Here is a 14326-nt window from a genome sequence, read left to right on the forward strand (position 1 = left end):
TTAAAATGGCGGATGAGCAGTATAGGGCGATGAAGGAGTTTTTTGAAGGAAACGCGGATCTGTATAAGGATTTCATGATGGGGCCACATAATACCAGGAACCCACCAGAGAGATGTCCCCGTCCTCTGTATTCCCGGGATTCCACACAGGAAGATCACACCATCCCCCACTGTTACAAGGTTGGTGGGATGGAGGATATCAAACACACTTATAGAGATAATGGGGCTGATTTACAAATCATTTGCACCATGAGTTGTGGCGCACGACGACGCGCAACAGCCGTTTTCGTATTCACAAAGCATTTTCACCTGTAACACAGCGCAATTCCCCATTTACTATGAGCATGCCGGCGCACGGCGGCCGCGATCTGTGCGCCGCTATAGACCACGGCGTGTTCAACTCAGAATTAAAAGAAGCTGGAAGTGCGAATATTATGGGGGTGATGTGAGGAAGTATAGATATGACTGTCCAAGTAACAAATATGCCCAAAATAGAATGGAAAAGTAACTTCCTCTGAACAAGCTTGCTGCGCCTGCAAATACACTTGGAACTGCGCTAGGTCAATTTATGCACTGCGCATGCGCAAGCGTCATTTGCACCCGTTCAAGTGCTCTGGTTCACTGCGCCGGCAAAATCTTAGTAAATGTCAAGCCATGTAGGTTCATTTGCATAAGTTGAACAGGCGCACCTCTCAACTTGACTTTTTTTTTATTTTTTGCGCTGGTTCACTTCTATGGTTTTTTAAGGCTATTTGCACACAACTCATGTTAGGATTAAGAAAAAAAAAATAAGAAAAAAAAATGCGTGGGGGTCCCCTGAAATTCCATACCAGGCCCTTCAGGTCTGGTATGGATATTAAGGGGAACCCCGTGCCCCAAAAAAATGGCGTAGGGGTCCCTCTCAAAATCCATACCAGACCCTTTATCCGAGCACGCAACCTGGCAGGCCGCAGGAAAAGAGGGGGGGGCGAGATAGTGCCCCCCCTCCTGAACCGTACCAGGCCACATGCCCTCAACATTGGGAGGATGCTTTGGGGTCCCCCCCAAATCACCTTGTCCCCATGTTGATGAGGACAAGGGCCTCATCCCCACAACCCTGGCCGGTGGTTGTGGGGGTCTGCGGGCGTGGGGCTTATCGGAATCTGGAAGCCCCAAGGGGACCCCCAGATCCCGGCTTCCCCCCTGTGTGAAATGGTAAGGGGGTACTAACCCCTACCATTTCACCAAAAAAGTGACAAAAGTGTAAAAAAATTACTAGAGACAGTTTTTGACAATTCCTTTATTAAAGTCTTCTTTCATCTTCTTTCTTCTGGTCTTCCTTCTTCATTTCTTCATCCTTCGGTTTCTTCCTCCGTTCCTCTTCTTCTTGCTCCGGTGTTCTCGTCCGGCATCTTCCTCCACACCGTCTCTCTTCGTTCTTGGGCCGCTCCGTGCAATGGGAGGCTCCCGCTGTGTGACACTTCTCTTCTTCTGACAGGTCTTATATAATGGAGGGTGGGGCCATCCGGTGACTCCACCTCCCTCTTCTGAAAGAAGACTTTAATAAAGGAATTGTCAAAAACTGTCTCTTGTCATTTTCTAACACTTTTGTCACTTTTTTGGTGAAATGGTAGAGTACCCTTACCATTTCACACGGGGTGAGGCCGGGATCTGGGGGTCTCCTTGTTAAAGGGGGCTTCCAGATTCCGATAAGCAAGGGTTGTGGGGATGAGGTCCTTGTCCTCATCAACATGGGGACAAGGTGCTTTGGGGAGGACCCCAAAGTATCCTCTCAATGTTGAGGGCATGTGGCCTGGTACGGTTCAGCAGGGGGGGCGCTCTCTCATCCCCCCTCTTTTCCTGCGGCCTGCCAGGTTGCGTGCTCGGATAAGGGTCTGGTATGGATTTTGAGGGGGACCCCCACACCCTTTTTTTTTTGTGTGTGTGGGGTTCCCCTTAATATCCATGTCAGACCTGAAGTGCATGGTATGCTCTTGGAGGGGAACCCATGCTGTTTTTTTTTTATTAAAGTCACCTGGCCTGGGGGCGACTTAAAGTCGTGTTGTAAGTCGCCCCAAATCGCCCTGTGATTCACTCAAGTCGTGTCCAAGTTGCCTCCCAAAGTCGCTCTAGAAGTCGTGTTGCCCCTGTGTGAATGGACTGTTAATGATACGGCGTGCGCTATTATGAATTGCGCCGGCATATTATGTGTTGTGCTTATGTGTGCGCCGCTTCATACGCTCAGATGATAATTTATCTGGCACACAAATGGCGGTATGAACCGGCGCAGCGCATTCATCTTAGTAAATCAGCCCCAATGTGTGGATTTTCTATGTGATGTCACAATAATAAATCTTCTATCTTACAGATGATTTTCTCTCATTTTCTTGGTTTAGAGTGGAGATCCAATGGATATAGAATTTGAGGTGAAATCAGAAGAAGAAGAGAGGTATGTGAGGGATGATCAGCAGTCTATGGAGGAGGATGGAATAACGGGGACATTTATAGAGGAGGACACTCCTACAGAGATCAGCACAGGTGGGTCATTAACACTAAATACATTCCTCCACCCATACTGCTCACTGATTGGTCCAGAGTAGGGCGGGGGCTGGGTGATAATCTTCCTTCTCTGTGCTGCCGACACAATTTATGTATATAGACTGGATTTATGGAGATTCTGGGGATCAGCCGGCAGCAAAATGTTCATTTTCCCCATAGATGTTACTAGATCTAGGCACCTGGGGTATGTGATTTGGGTCTTCTGCCCCATACCCGGGTATGACAAGATCTCTGACAGAACAATCCCCCCAGGATTACTTGTTGTGTTGTCTGCTGGCTGTGCCGGGTGGAGGGATATGTCTGTATAGTCTCAGACCCAAGTCACTGAGTGCAGTCTCAGGAGATGGGAGGCAGCGGTGTGGGACCTCTGCAACTTGTCTCATGTAATCATTTCATCTTCCACTGATTACTGAATACCAATATTATGAGTCCTGACCCTTACACTGTATACTCTATATTGTACATTACATACTCCTGACCCCTGCACTATATACTCTATGTTGTACATTACATCATTCTGATACTATATAGTCCTATCTGTTGTATCTTATACAATATGTTGTACATTACATAGTCCTGACTTCTGCTCTCTCCCCTCCCCCCACTGCTATATATACACATAATATGTATTCTCTTTTGTCACACCCATTTCCTACCAGCTGGACATTTTATCTGATGGTTTGATTGGAGCACAGCAGGAACCAATCAGCTGATGTCTAGTAATAATCTTTGTATTTCTATTTTAGTAGATGGACGGGAGATGAGGAAAACCTCAGAGGATTGTCTCACTTTGTCTCCAGACTGTAAAGTAGAAGATGAGGACATCACACAGTATAGTCCAGGAGAAAACCCGACTACCTCAAATGTCCATCCGGCACCACACAGTGTAGATGGACCATCGTATTCCTCTTATCCTGAGGAACCTCAGACTGTGAGGGACGGGGCCGTCCTTCCAACAGAGAAGAGGCTTTCCTGTACTGAGTGCGGGAAGTGTTTCCCTTCTAAATCCAAACTTAATGAGCATAAACGATCTCACACGGGAGAGAAGCCGTATTCCTGTCCTGAGTGCGGGAAATGTTTTTCACAGAAGTCCACTCTTAGCATACATCAGAGATCTCACACGGGAGAGAAGCCGTTTTCCTGTCCTGAGTGCGGGAAATGTTTTTCACAGAAGTTTTGTCTTGAAACACATCAGAGATCTCACACAGGGGAGAAGCCGTATTCCTGTCCTGAGTGTGGGAAATGTTTTTCACAGAAGTCCAGTCTTTCCACACATCAGAGATCTCACACGGGGGAGAAGCCGTATTCCTGTCCTGAGTGTGGGAAATGTTTTTCACAGAAGTCCAATCTTTCCACACATCAGAGATCTCACACGGGGGAGAAGCTGTTTTCCTGTCCTGAATGCAGGAAATGTTTTTCACAGAAGTCCCATCTTTACAGACATCAGAGATCTCACACAGAGGAGAAGCCGTATTCTTGTTCTGAGTGCGGGAAATGTTTTTCACGAAAGTCCCATCTTTACACACATCAGAGATCTCACACAGGAGAGAAGCCGTATTCCTGTCCTGAGTGTGGGAAATGTTTTTCACTGAAGTCCCATCTTTACACACATCAGAGATCTCACACGGGAGAGAAGCTGTTTTCCTGTCCTGAGTGTGGGAAATGTTTTTCACGAAAGTCCCATCTTTACACACATCAGAGATCTCACACAGGGGAGAAGCCATATTCCTGTCCTGAGTGCGGGAAATGTTTTTCACAGACGTCCCATCTTTACAGACATCAGAGATCTCACACGGGGGAGAAGCCGTATTCCTGTCCTGAGTGAGGGAATTGTACCTCACTGAAGTCCTGTCTTCCTGTACATCAGGGATCCCACACAACCCTCGAGGTGTATTAGTACGTTGAGTGCGGGAAATGTCTTCTATATGAATGTTGCTGGACATCACAGCTCTCATGTGGGGAAGAAGCACACCCTGATATACACCTCAGATATACTCCATGGCTGATCTTCATCATGGAAGAAACAGTTGATAAGGAGATCAGAGATCACCAAAGACATGGATGAAGTGTTGTACCGTGTCGGCCATTGATAGCAGGAGAAAAATAAAAATGGAGTAATTTCCTCTCATTTTGTAGCTTTTGTAAATATATAAAAAAAATCATTGAATGAATGAATGAATGAATGTTGCTCGCATTCCTCCCGCTGTGAAGTTATTTTTTTGTAATTCTAAAAACATGTTATGATAAAAGAGGTGAAGTCCGATGGCACAAAGGCCTCGGAATACACAAAGGGGCAGTGACTCCAATCATCAGTAACATGCGATTGTAGAAACAATATTCAGCATAATAAAGACATGTGAAATGTGTTGATATTCGGAGACTGTGACGGGGCGTCTTGTCTCTATGGACAACATGTCAAAGCTGGTCATGGAAAGTCCAGTAATAATTGTAGGAAGTGTGTACTGAGATGTAGTCTTGGAAGAAAAGAGAGGCGGCAGAACAAGCCCCGGAATCTAAAGTATCCCTCATATTTTATTTCATACAATGATTTCCTATTACCATTGGTTCCATCTAGTGGCAATAATGTGGTATTGCTCTAATTTTCCGGATGGAGGTATTTCAGAAAATAATACTTATTCCAGTCTCTAGATGGAGCTGACGATCATAGGAAATCACATCAATACAATTATATCACACATTTATAACATCTGGGACAATGCTTGTCATGCTCTTCCAACACATTTTCTATTTATAGTCCCCTTAGTTTCCTTCATCAGGAATGATTTCATACTAATACCTGAGATCATACACTTATCAGTACAGTACACACTGAAGGACATACGTTACAGAGCATGTAATCCCAACATGTCATATTCCTGATATGTGCCTGCTGTCCCATGTACTGGTGTTTTGGATCCCAGACAAATGTCTGCCCAAGTTATCTGCACCTGGTCTAATTCAAATGTCCATGCATGCATGTTTAGAAGGAGTACACTGACACACACTGTTCAGTGAAAAGCTTCCTTTATTGCTCTGGGCATATAGCCCCCTTTATAGTAGAAGACGACTCATTGTTTGCAAAGCATCATCTCAGGTGTATTCTGTGCTGTCATCAGAGATTGGAGGACCCTTATCTAAGGGGTCGTCTGGCCAGTTTCATCCAGGTTTTCTGCTGATGGCTTGTGGACTCCTGGACTCACTCCAATGGGAGGGGGGTCTCTAGGTGAAGCATTTTGAGTAAGGAGATTCAGCATATATCTTGACATAATAGAAAATAGTCATTTAATCAAAGTATTAAACAATCCATAACAGTCCCCCCTTGAAATGTCTATTTCCTATTCTGTCCCCAGTAGGTGGTCTAACTCATCTGTCCTCATGTGCCTTGGAACCTTTTTCTTGCTGTACGTTAGACGTGTGATGGCTGGCCCATCACCCCCTTGCCACAGTCTTTGCACATGTGGAAGTCAGATACTATCTCTATGGCTGAATGATCTTATAATTTATAGATATGGGGAGGGACTGTAATGGGGCATAGGGCTTCTCATAGTCCTCATCTTCTGCGTCCTGGTGTATCATCACTGGGGTCACTTGGTCCACTGTTTTGCCTAGGAATTTCTTTACACATGAAATAACACAACATACTATAGTAGCTAGAAAGATCAGAATAACTAGTATTACAGTACCTATCCGAGCCAAGGTCTTCTGCCAACCACCCAAACCACTGGTCCCATGGCTGATCTATACCCAAATTCTTCTTCAGCTCTACTGATAGGCTTTGCAACATTTTTATGGCCAGGGTGACTTTACCATTTGGACCGGTGTTGTCAGGTATGTATGTATAGCATGTCCCTGTACCTTCTATTATTTTACAAACAACCCCCCTTCTCCGCTAAAATCATGTCCAAGGCCACCCTATTCTGAAATGTCATGTAAGACGCGGGTGTTAATTGGTCAGCAATCCCCTGTAGGGCGTCTCTAGTGTAATTTACAAACCACTGCTTGTTGTAATATATGTACATTTCTGTTGACAGTAATTATGGGAATCGGAGACTCAAAACCTGCCTTTACTTGGTCTCGGGCTTTAAATTAATTCGGGACCCCTATGGCATCTATATACACATGTGGGTCAAAACTTCCCTCAGGAGCCCTCCTCTTAGTGATAGCCACCTGTTGGGCCCTCACCAGATTTATTAGGAAAAGGATATACAATGTAGACATCATGGTACAGTCAATGTCTTGTCCTCCGGACTTTCTTACAGTGGAAGGGGTGGATTCATGTGTTTTTCTTTCACCTGGAAGGGTCCATCATATCTGGGTTCAAGAGACCTTTTTCTCACAAATGTCTTTACCAGCCCCCAATCTCCAGGTAGTAGTTGGTGTGTTCCTGTATCTAATTCAGCATCTGGAATGGAAGAAAACACCTGGACACGTATTCGGGTTAATTCTCGTGATAATGCGGTTACATAATTAGTCAACACATCATACTGCAGTTATAACTGTGGAAAATAACAACCAAGTCTAGGGGCTAAATCAAACAAAATCTCATAAGGGGGTAGGGGAGTGTTCTCCCCTTGGTGTGTATCTGATGCTGAACAGGGCAATGGGCAGGCTGTCCAGCCAATGCATACCAGTCTCTTGGGCCATTTTTAACATTCAAGTCTTTAATGTGTCATTCATTCTTTCTACCTTCCCGGTACTCTGGGGGTGGTAGGCTGTGTGAAACTAATAAGGTGTACTCAAATCGTCCAATCTTTGGCATTTGGATGTGGTCAATTTGTATCTGCTGGAAAGGGTACAAGGGCTTTGCCAGGTGTTTCTGTGGCATCTTCTCTGTGCATCCCGGGTTACACTTTGCACAAATGGTGCATGACTTATAGACATTGCTAGTCAGTGGAGTGATTCCTGAAGCTACATTCATAAGAGTCTTTGACAGATGGGCAGCTCCATGTGCCCATTGTACCACACCCGAGTACATATTCCTGGGTAAGCAAGGCTTCTTGTTGCACTTGAATAGTCCATCCTTGAGGGTTGCTCCCCTCTGCTTCCAGCTTTCCTTCTCATCCGGACTTGCTGCTTCTTGTAGTTCTTTCAGATAAACTCTGTCCACTGGAAGAGTCTGTAGGGTAAGTATGGGGTGGTCTTCTTCTACCACTCTACTTTCCACTTCTCGTGGACCGCTGGTTGCCTGTTTGGCAGTTGAATCGGCTAGATGATTGCCTCCGGCTTCCTTCGAGTTCAGTTTGCCGTGTGCTTTTACTTTCAAAGTAACCACTTGGGTTGGGAGAAGTAAGGCGTCCATCAGGTCATTGATAGCTGGACTGTGTTTCACAAGTGCTCCTGCAGCTGTCAGGAATCCTCTGGCCTTCCAGATAACACCAAAGTCATAGCCAATGCTAAAAGCATATCTTGAGTCTGTATGAATGTTGGCTCTTTTTCCCTCTGCCAGTTTATATGCTGTAGTGAGTGCTTGCAGCTCTGTCTCCTGTACAGACATCCCCGGTGGTAAGGCTTCAGCTTGTAGAACCGTGTTAGGTCTGAATTATGCAGGGGTATTTCACTCACATTGGGAATATGTGTGGTTTCCAGACGCATTAATTGCATGGGGTGGACTCGGCTCCTCCTCTATTCCCCCCTCGGGAAGTGGAAAAAGGGTTGAAGGGTTCAGTGTTTGACAATGTAATAGAGTAATGTTGTCCGGTAGAAGGAGGGAACATTGGAGTCTCAAATGTCTGGCAGTGGACAGATGTTTCGGCTGGATCTGGTTGAGTATGGCAGCAATGTTCCAGACGTTCGGATACAAAGAGCTTGAACGTTTTTTCGTATTGTGGGAGCCCTAAAACCAGAGATAATGAAATGGCTTGTTTGAGGGCCTCGAAGTTGGATATTGCCTCTGAGGACATTTGGAAGGGCTCAGACTTCAGGGCATTATAAATGGGTTGCATCAGTAAGGAGGCTTCTGGACCGTAGCTTCATTATCTGCTCGGAGATCCTGGACCATTCTGTACTTGTCTGGTTCTGCCTTGGGGATTCTCTTCTTCACAGGGAACAGAAGTGTGCTGTATGGAGATGTACAGGGTATCAGGGCGCCATTTGACATGAGGGATTTGACATGCTGTGAAATAGATTTGCAGATTGGGATAACTTTAGAGGGTTTCCAGGGCAGGGGAGCTCCAAGTTTCAACAGCACCATGACTGGTGGCACCTTTAAATGTCCTACATCCTCAGCTCCTGTGGACCATAGCAGAAGTGTCCTTAATGTCCAGTGGAGAAGAGACAGTAATAGATCCATCTTCAAAGAAGACAATGGAAGCCTGAAGTCTGGACAGTACATCTGCTCCCAAGAGATTGAGTGGACAGGTGGAAGAGACAAAGAATCGAGCCAGAAGGTCTGGGTACTTTCCAACTTGGAGGGTGGCGGGTCAATGGGTTAGTTCTGGGAGTTCCATCTATGCCCACACAAGATATGTCAATATCGGAAAGGTATGAGTGGTCAGGTAAATTCTCTTCTCTAATCACGCTTCTGGCTGCACCTGTGTCACGTAGGAAAGTGGTTGGATGTCCCTCAATGGGTAGGGTAACCCTCACTAATGGGCCTTCTGAGTTCTTTGAAGAGGTTGCCCTGACATGGGTTAGTGACACAGGCTTGCCCAATTCCTAGCATAGGAGATCCAGGTGTTCCGAGGTGGGATGTCCAGAGTTTTGATATTGTTGCTGCTGCACACGGTACTCCGGTTGGGCCATGGTGAGGCCTTTTCAGATTGACTCCTTGAGGCCTGCCACAAAGGCTGAAGACAGCATCTGGCTGTGTGCCATATTATGGGTGATGAATCCCAAATCTGAAAAAAACTTGTGACAGTCCGGTGTAAAACTTTCCTACTGACTCCATTTTGTCTTGAGTAACATCTTGGATACTTGTAGCTTGATCAGCCAGTCTGCCCCCTGCCCACTCGCACAGCTACTTACAGAATTCCACACCAGAATTAAAGGTATTGTCATCGACAATCCTTGTATCACAGAGACTTTTCTCTATGATGGGCCAGTGAGCGTCTCCAGCTTTAATTTCACATAAACTGACTAGATTTCTCCATACTGCTAAGTAGGGTTTTTTCCACTGCCTATTACTGGGCAACTTTCATCAGGAGACTTGTTTTCCTGCAGAAAACTCTCCATCTCTTCTATTAATTGTTTCCTGTGAGTGGTCTTTGCCACATTTAAAGTAATCAAAACATTCTCAGCCTTTTCTTTCATTAACATTTGCATATTTCTTCATAACATCCATTCTAAACATATCTTCTCTTTTGTACTGTTTCATTGTCTAACTACTGTTTTCTCAACTTGCAAAATTCCTTTAATATTCTAGCCTGCTAGAATAATTAAATCAACCCGGTCCTGTATATCCCACACATGCAAACATCACGTTATACCAGTAATCTCACAGCCTGTCAACAGTTAACATCCCTACAGACAGTCTCTCACACAGGGATCTGAAGGGAGGGGCACCTCACTCCTTGCAGTGAAGTGTAAGGATGGGGGTGAGAAGCACAGCTGCAGAATGCTTCTGTCATGCTCAAAAATGAGTCTTCAGGCTTATATTTCTTTTATCTCAGCGATACTTCTCAAACATATGCATTGCCTGATATCATTCTATTTTGCTAGACCCATCAGTGATATGCATTATAAAAATGTTGACAGGCTCATAACTAGAGTTTCATCATATTGCATACTTTCAAATACATTCCAATATTGCACACATTATACTAGGCTTCTGCAGTTTTCAGTAAACCATTGTCAGATAACACCCCTCCTTTTTCCTTCAGTATTTTCCACCATTCCTCCGGCCGCAATCTACCCCCTGGAGGAATGGTGACGCTACAAATCTTCACTAATTTTTTTTGCTTTCTTAACATAATTCCCCTCCCCCTCTCTCTCTCTCTCTCTCTCTCGTTTCCCTTTCTCTGGTTTAACCAATTTCTGCCCCATTATATTCTGTCTTGACGACTGAGATATTTATGTATCTGCTCAGGATTTTAGATGGGTCACGAGGTTGCCTTGGATTCTGAAAGGGTCTGGCAATTCCTCTATTGGTCACCTGGTACCGGTTCAGACTATATCCCAATCTCAAGTTAACGAGGACAAAACAGATAGTAAGACAGAGAGAGGTTTTGTCTACAATGCTCAACTGCCACCTGGGTCGCCCCTGATGCGTCTTCCCAAAACGTAGACTCGGTCACGGTTCTGCCCGTCCGAGACGGCCACAGAATAGGGGTCGGGTAGTGCGTGACCACTCACTTCCCTCAACAAGACATTTAACAGACAGATAAGTACAGCAGTTACTATTCATCAATGAGATCCTCAAATTTTCACTTCCCTCTGTTTCTTCTAAATCTCCCACTTGTTCAGGACACCTTATCGGTTCCTGTCCACTCTTTCTACATTCACTTTCTATAGACCCGATTGACCTTCCAACCTCCTTCAAAAATGCTGAACATCAATCCACAAACACAATTATAACATGACATTTGTATGACTTGTAATAGATGTGTATGCTTGAATTATAACAACCACACAGCCACGCTACCTGCGTCCCTGACGCCCCCTTCTGGGTGTAATGCTATACCACACCATCACCTTTACCAAAGGAGTTTATCCACGTCCCCGCTGCCCCCTTCTGGATGAAATGCTACACCGCACTAACACCTTTCCAAAGGAGTTTGTCCACGTCCCTGATGTCAGAGGGGGGCCAGTCTGGATGTCAGAGGGGGGCCAGTCTGGATGTCAGAGGGGGCAGTCTGGATGTCGGGGGGCAGTCTGCATGTCAGAAGGGGCCAGTCTGGATGTCAGAGGGGACCAGTCTGGATGTCGGGGGCAGTCTGGATGTCAGAAGGGGCCAGTCTGGATGTCAGAGGGGGCCAGTCTGGATGTCAGAGGGGGGCCAGTCTGGATGTCAGAGGGGGCCAGTATGGATGTCAGAGGGGGGCAGGTCTGGATGTCAGAGGGGGGCAGGTCTGGATGTCAGAGGGGGGCCAGTCTGGATGTCAGAGGGGGGCCAGTCTGGATGTCAGAGGGGGGCCAGTCTGGATGTCAGAGGGGCACCAGATGTACGGAGGACTGATGGGGACACCAGATGTAAGGAGGGGCTCCGCTGATGGAGACACAGATGTGAGGAAGGCTGCTCTGATGGGGCACCTGATGTAAGGAGGGACTCTGCTGGGGGCACCTGATGGCATCTGGTGGCAGGCAACGTGGCTAGTGACGCACTCATGGCTGCCACTGATTCTGCATTATGGTGAGTTGAATGATTTCATTTTATATTACAATGTAATAATAGAAATAATGCGCTTCAATCATCCTGACACCATAACAATCATGGCGCGGGGATGATTGAAGCGCTAACACCAGGTATTTGGAGTATCTTTATCTGCTGATTGTCAAACTCTGGAAAACACATATTGCTATTGTGGTGTAGGATCGGGGGCTGCTGTCCCTCCATCCCCCCCTTTTCCCTCTCCATCCCGCATTCATCTCAGACTCTAACCACACCCCTTTGAGCCACACCCACATAAGCCACACCCACTATTTAATGTAAACCACACCCGTATTTTGCCGCGGTGCGGTGTGCGTGCCACATTTTCCCCTTTTCTTATGTCACGCCTATAACCACATGCCCCGCCCCCTAATTATAACACAACTCCGCCTACAGCCAAAAAAGTGTCCCAGATTTTTTTTTACAATGTTTGGGTGAGGTGAGTGTCTGGTGAGGGACTGGATATTATCAGATCCAGATACACACAGGTTACATACGCCGCGATCATTAGAGCGAGAGCAATAATTCTAGCACTAGACCTCCTCTGTAACTCTAAACATGTAACCTGTAAAAAAAATGAAAGCGCTGCCTATGGAGATTTTTAAGTACTGAAGTTTGGTGCCATTCCACAAATGTGCGCAATTTTAAAGTCTGACAAATTTGGTATCTATTTACTCGGTGTAACATCATCTTTCATATTATACAAAATTCGGGCTAATGTTATTGTTTTTTTTTATTCATGAAATATTTAACAAAAAAAGTGTTTGAAGAATTGCTGCACAAATATCATGTGACATAAATAGTTGCAATGACCACCATTTTATTCCCCAGGGTCTCTGATAAAATCCCATGTCCTGCACACTTTGTCCTGTGTTCTGTACCACATGTCCTGCACCCCACGTTCTGCACACTGTACCCTTCCCCTGCATATCATGTCCTGCACCCTTCTCCGGTACCCGACACCCGGATCCCATGTCCTGCGTTCTGCACCCCATGTCCTGCACCCTACATTCTGCACACTGTACCCTTCCCCTTCATATCATGTCCCCCACCCTTCTCCGGTACCCGAATCCCATGTCCTGCGTTCTACACCCCACGTTCTGCACACTGTACCCTTACCCCTGCACCCCATGTCCTACACCCATCTCTTGTACCCTGTATCCCATGGCCTTTGTTCTGCACTCGGCTCCCCATGTCCTGCATCGTGCACCCTGTACCACATGCCCTGCATCCTTCTCTGGTACCCTGCACCCCCTGTCTTGCATTCTGCACACTGCACTCCTGCAGTGACCAACAGTCTTCTCCGGTATCCATCACCCCATGTCCTGTGTTCTGTACCACATGTCATGCATCCATCTCATGCACCCTGTACGCCATGTCCTACGTTCTGCACCTCACAGATTACTCACACATTACTTGCCTGTCCCCAGGTGCTGACAACCCACACTGCTCTAAAAAACGTTCTCCTAACTTTTTTAGCTGGCTCCTAGATTGAAAGCAAATTTGTCAAGCCCCACCATAAGTGACTTCCTCCCCTCCCCCTCATCTCCTTCATTATGTAAGTCATGCTGAGATCATCTCCCATTGGCTGAGCAATATTCTCATTTGTCTCTGAGCTCCTTCTTGCTATTCCTCGTCCTGCCTGTTGTTTCCTTGGATTGATTTTCTGTGTAGTGACCCCGGCTTCATCTCTTGGATGCGCTCGTCTGTTGCGTGTCCTGACCTTTATCCTGATTCCTGGATCTCCTCCTCATCTCTCCTCCATATCCTCTTACACAGCTTTTCTCCACACCTGCAGTGACCCTGGGGGGTGGAAACTTGGTACCAGCACTCAGCAAAATCCATCCCCACCATTAGGAGCTCTGGAGAAAATTGGCCGCTATTTACACTCCGTCCCTCCGCACGTCACCTGATCACATGAGAGCTTACTTTCACACATTCCTGACAGATTTCTGTATGGTAAAGGTCAAAGTTCACTCTTCAGTTTAGGAGAAGAAGGACGTACCCAGGAACAATGATTTGGTTTTCACAGGAGCCTCATATAGAGGACCCCTCAAATCTCCCCATCCAAATGTCCCTCCATCCAGAGTCTATATGTCCTATGACATCACACTGACCTCACAGCTCCTCCTCCCAATGTCCCTCCATCCAGAGTCTATATGTCCTATGACATCACACTGACCTCACAGCTCCTCCTCCCAATGTCCCTCCATCCAGAGTCTATATGGCCTATGACATCACGCTGACCTCACAGCTCCTCCTCCCAATGTCCCTCAATCCAGTTTTTTTTTCTCTGATGCTCTTATTCCCATACACATGATCAGAAATTCTGTCGGAAAAAAACTTGGATGTTTTTTCTGATTGAATTTGACCTACAGGTGAGCCTAGATTAAGGCTTACCTGTAGGTCCAAGAAATATCTCCTAAACCTACAATGCCATTGTTAATGGCGATATGCTGTTAGTGGCGGCTCCCGTGCGCATGCT

The 14326-nt window shown here is 46.1% G+C and overlaps 2 protein-coding genes across 3 annotated transcripts in view; one reads left to right on the plus strand and one right to left on the minus strand.

The window, feature by feature from the left end:
- Positions 1-14326, minus strand: part of LOC143989797 (uncharacterized) — a 765658-nt gene that overhangs the window by 436469 nt on the left and 314863 nt on the right. The window lies entirely within an intron of this gene.
- LOC143986910 (uncharacterized) overlaps positions 2280-14326 on the plus strand; it is a 165590-nt gene continuing 153543 nt past the window's right edge. The window contains exon 1 of the mRNA XM_077485319.1: positions 2280-4359. Coding sequence (XP_077341445.1) covers positions 3250-4359 — 1110 coding nt within the window. The 5' untranslated portion in view covers positions 2280-3249. The remainder of the gene's footprint in view (positions 4360-14326) is intronic.

Source organism: Lithobates pipiens, unplaced genomic scaffold (assembly GCF_037356315.1).
Source record: "Lithobates pipiens isolate NorthernLeopardFrog02 unplaced genomic scaffold, aLitPip1_a1.2 Scaffold_18, whole genome shotgun sequence".
NCBI classification, from domain to species: domain Eukaryota; kingdom Metazoa; phylum Chordata; class Amphibia; order Anura; family Ranidae; genus Lithobates; species Lithobates pipiens.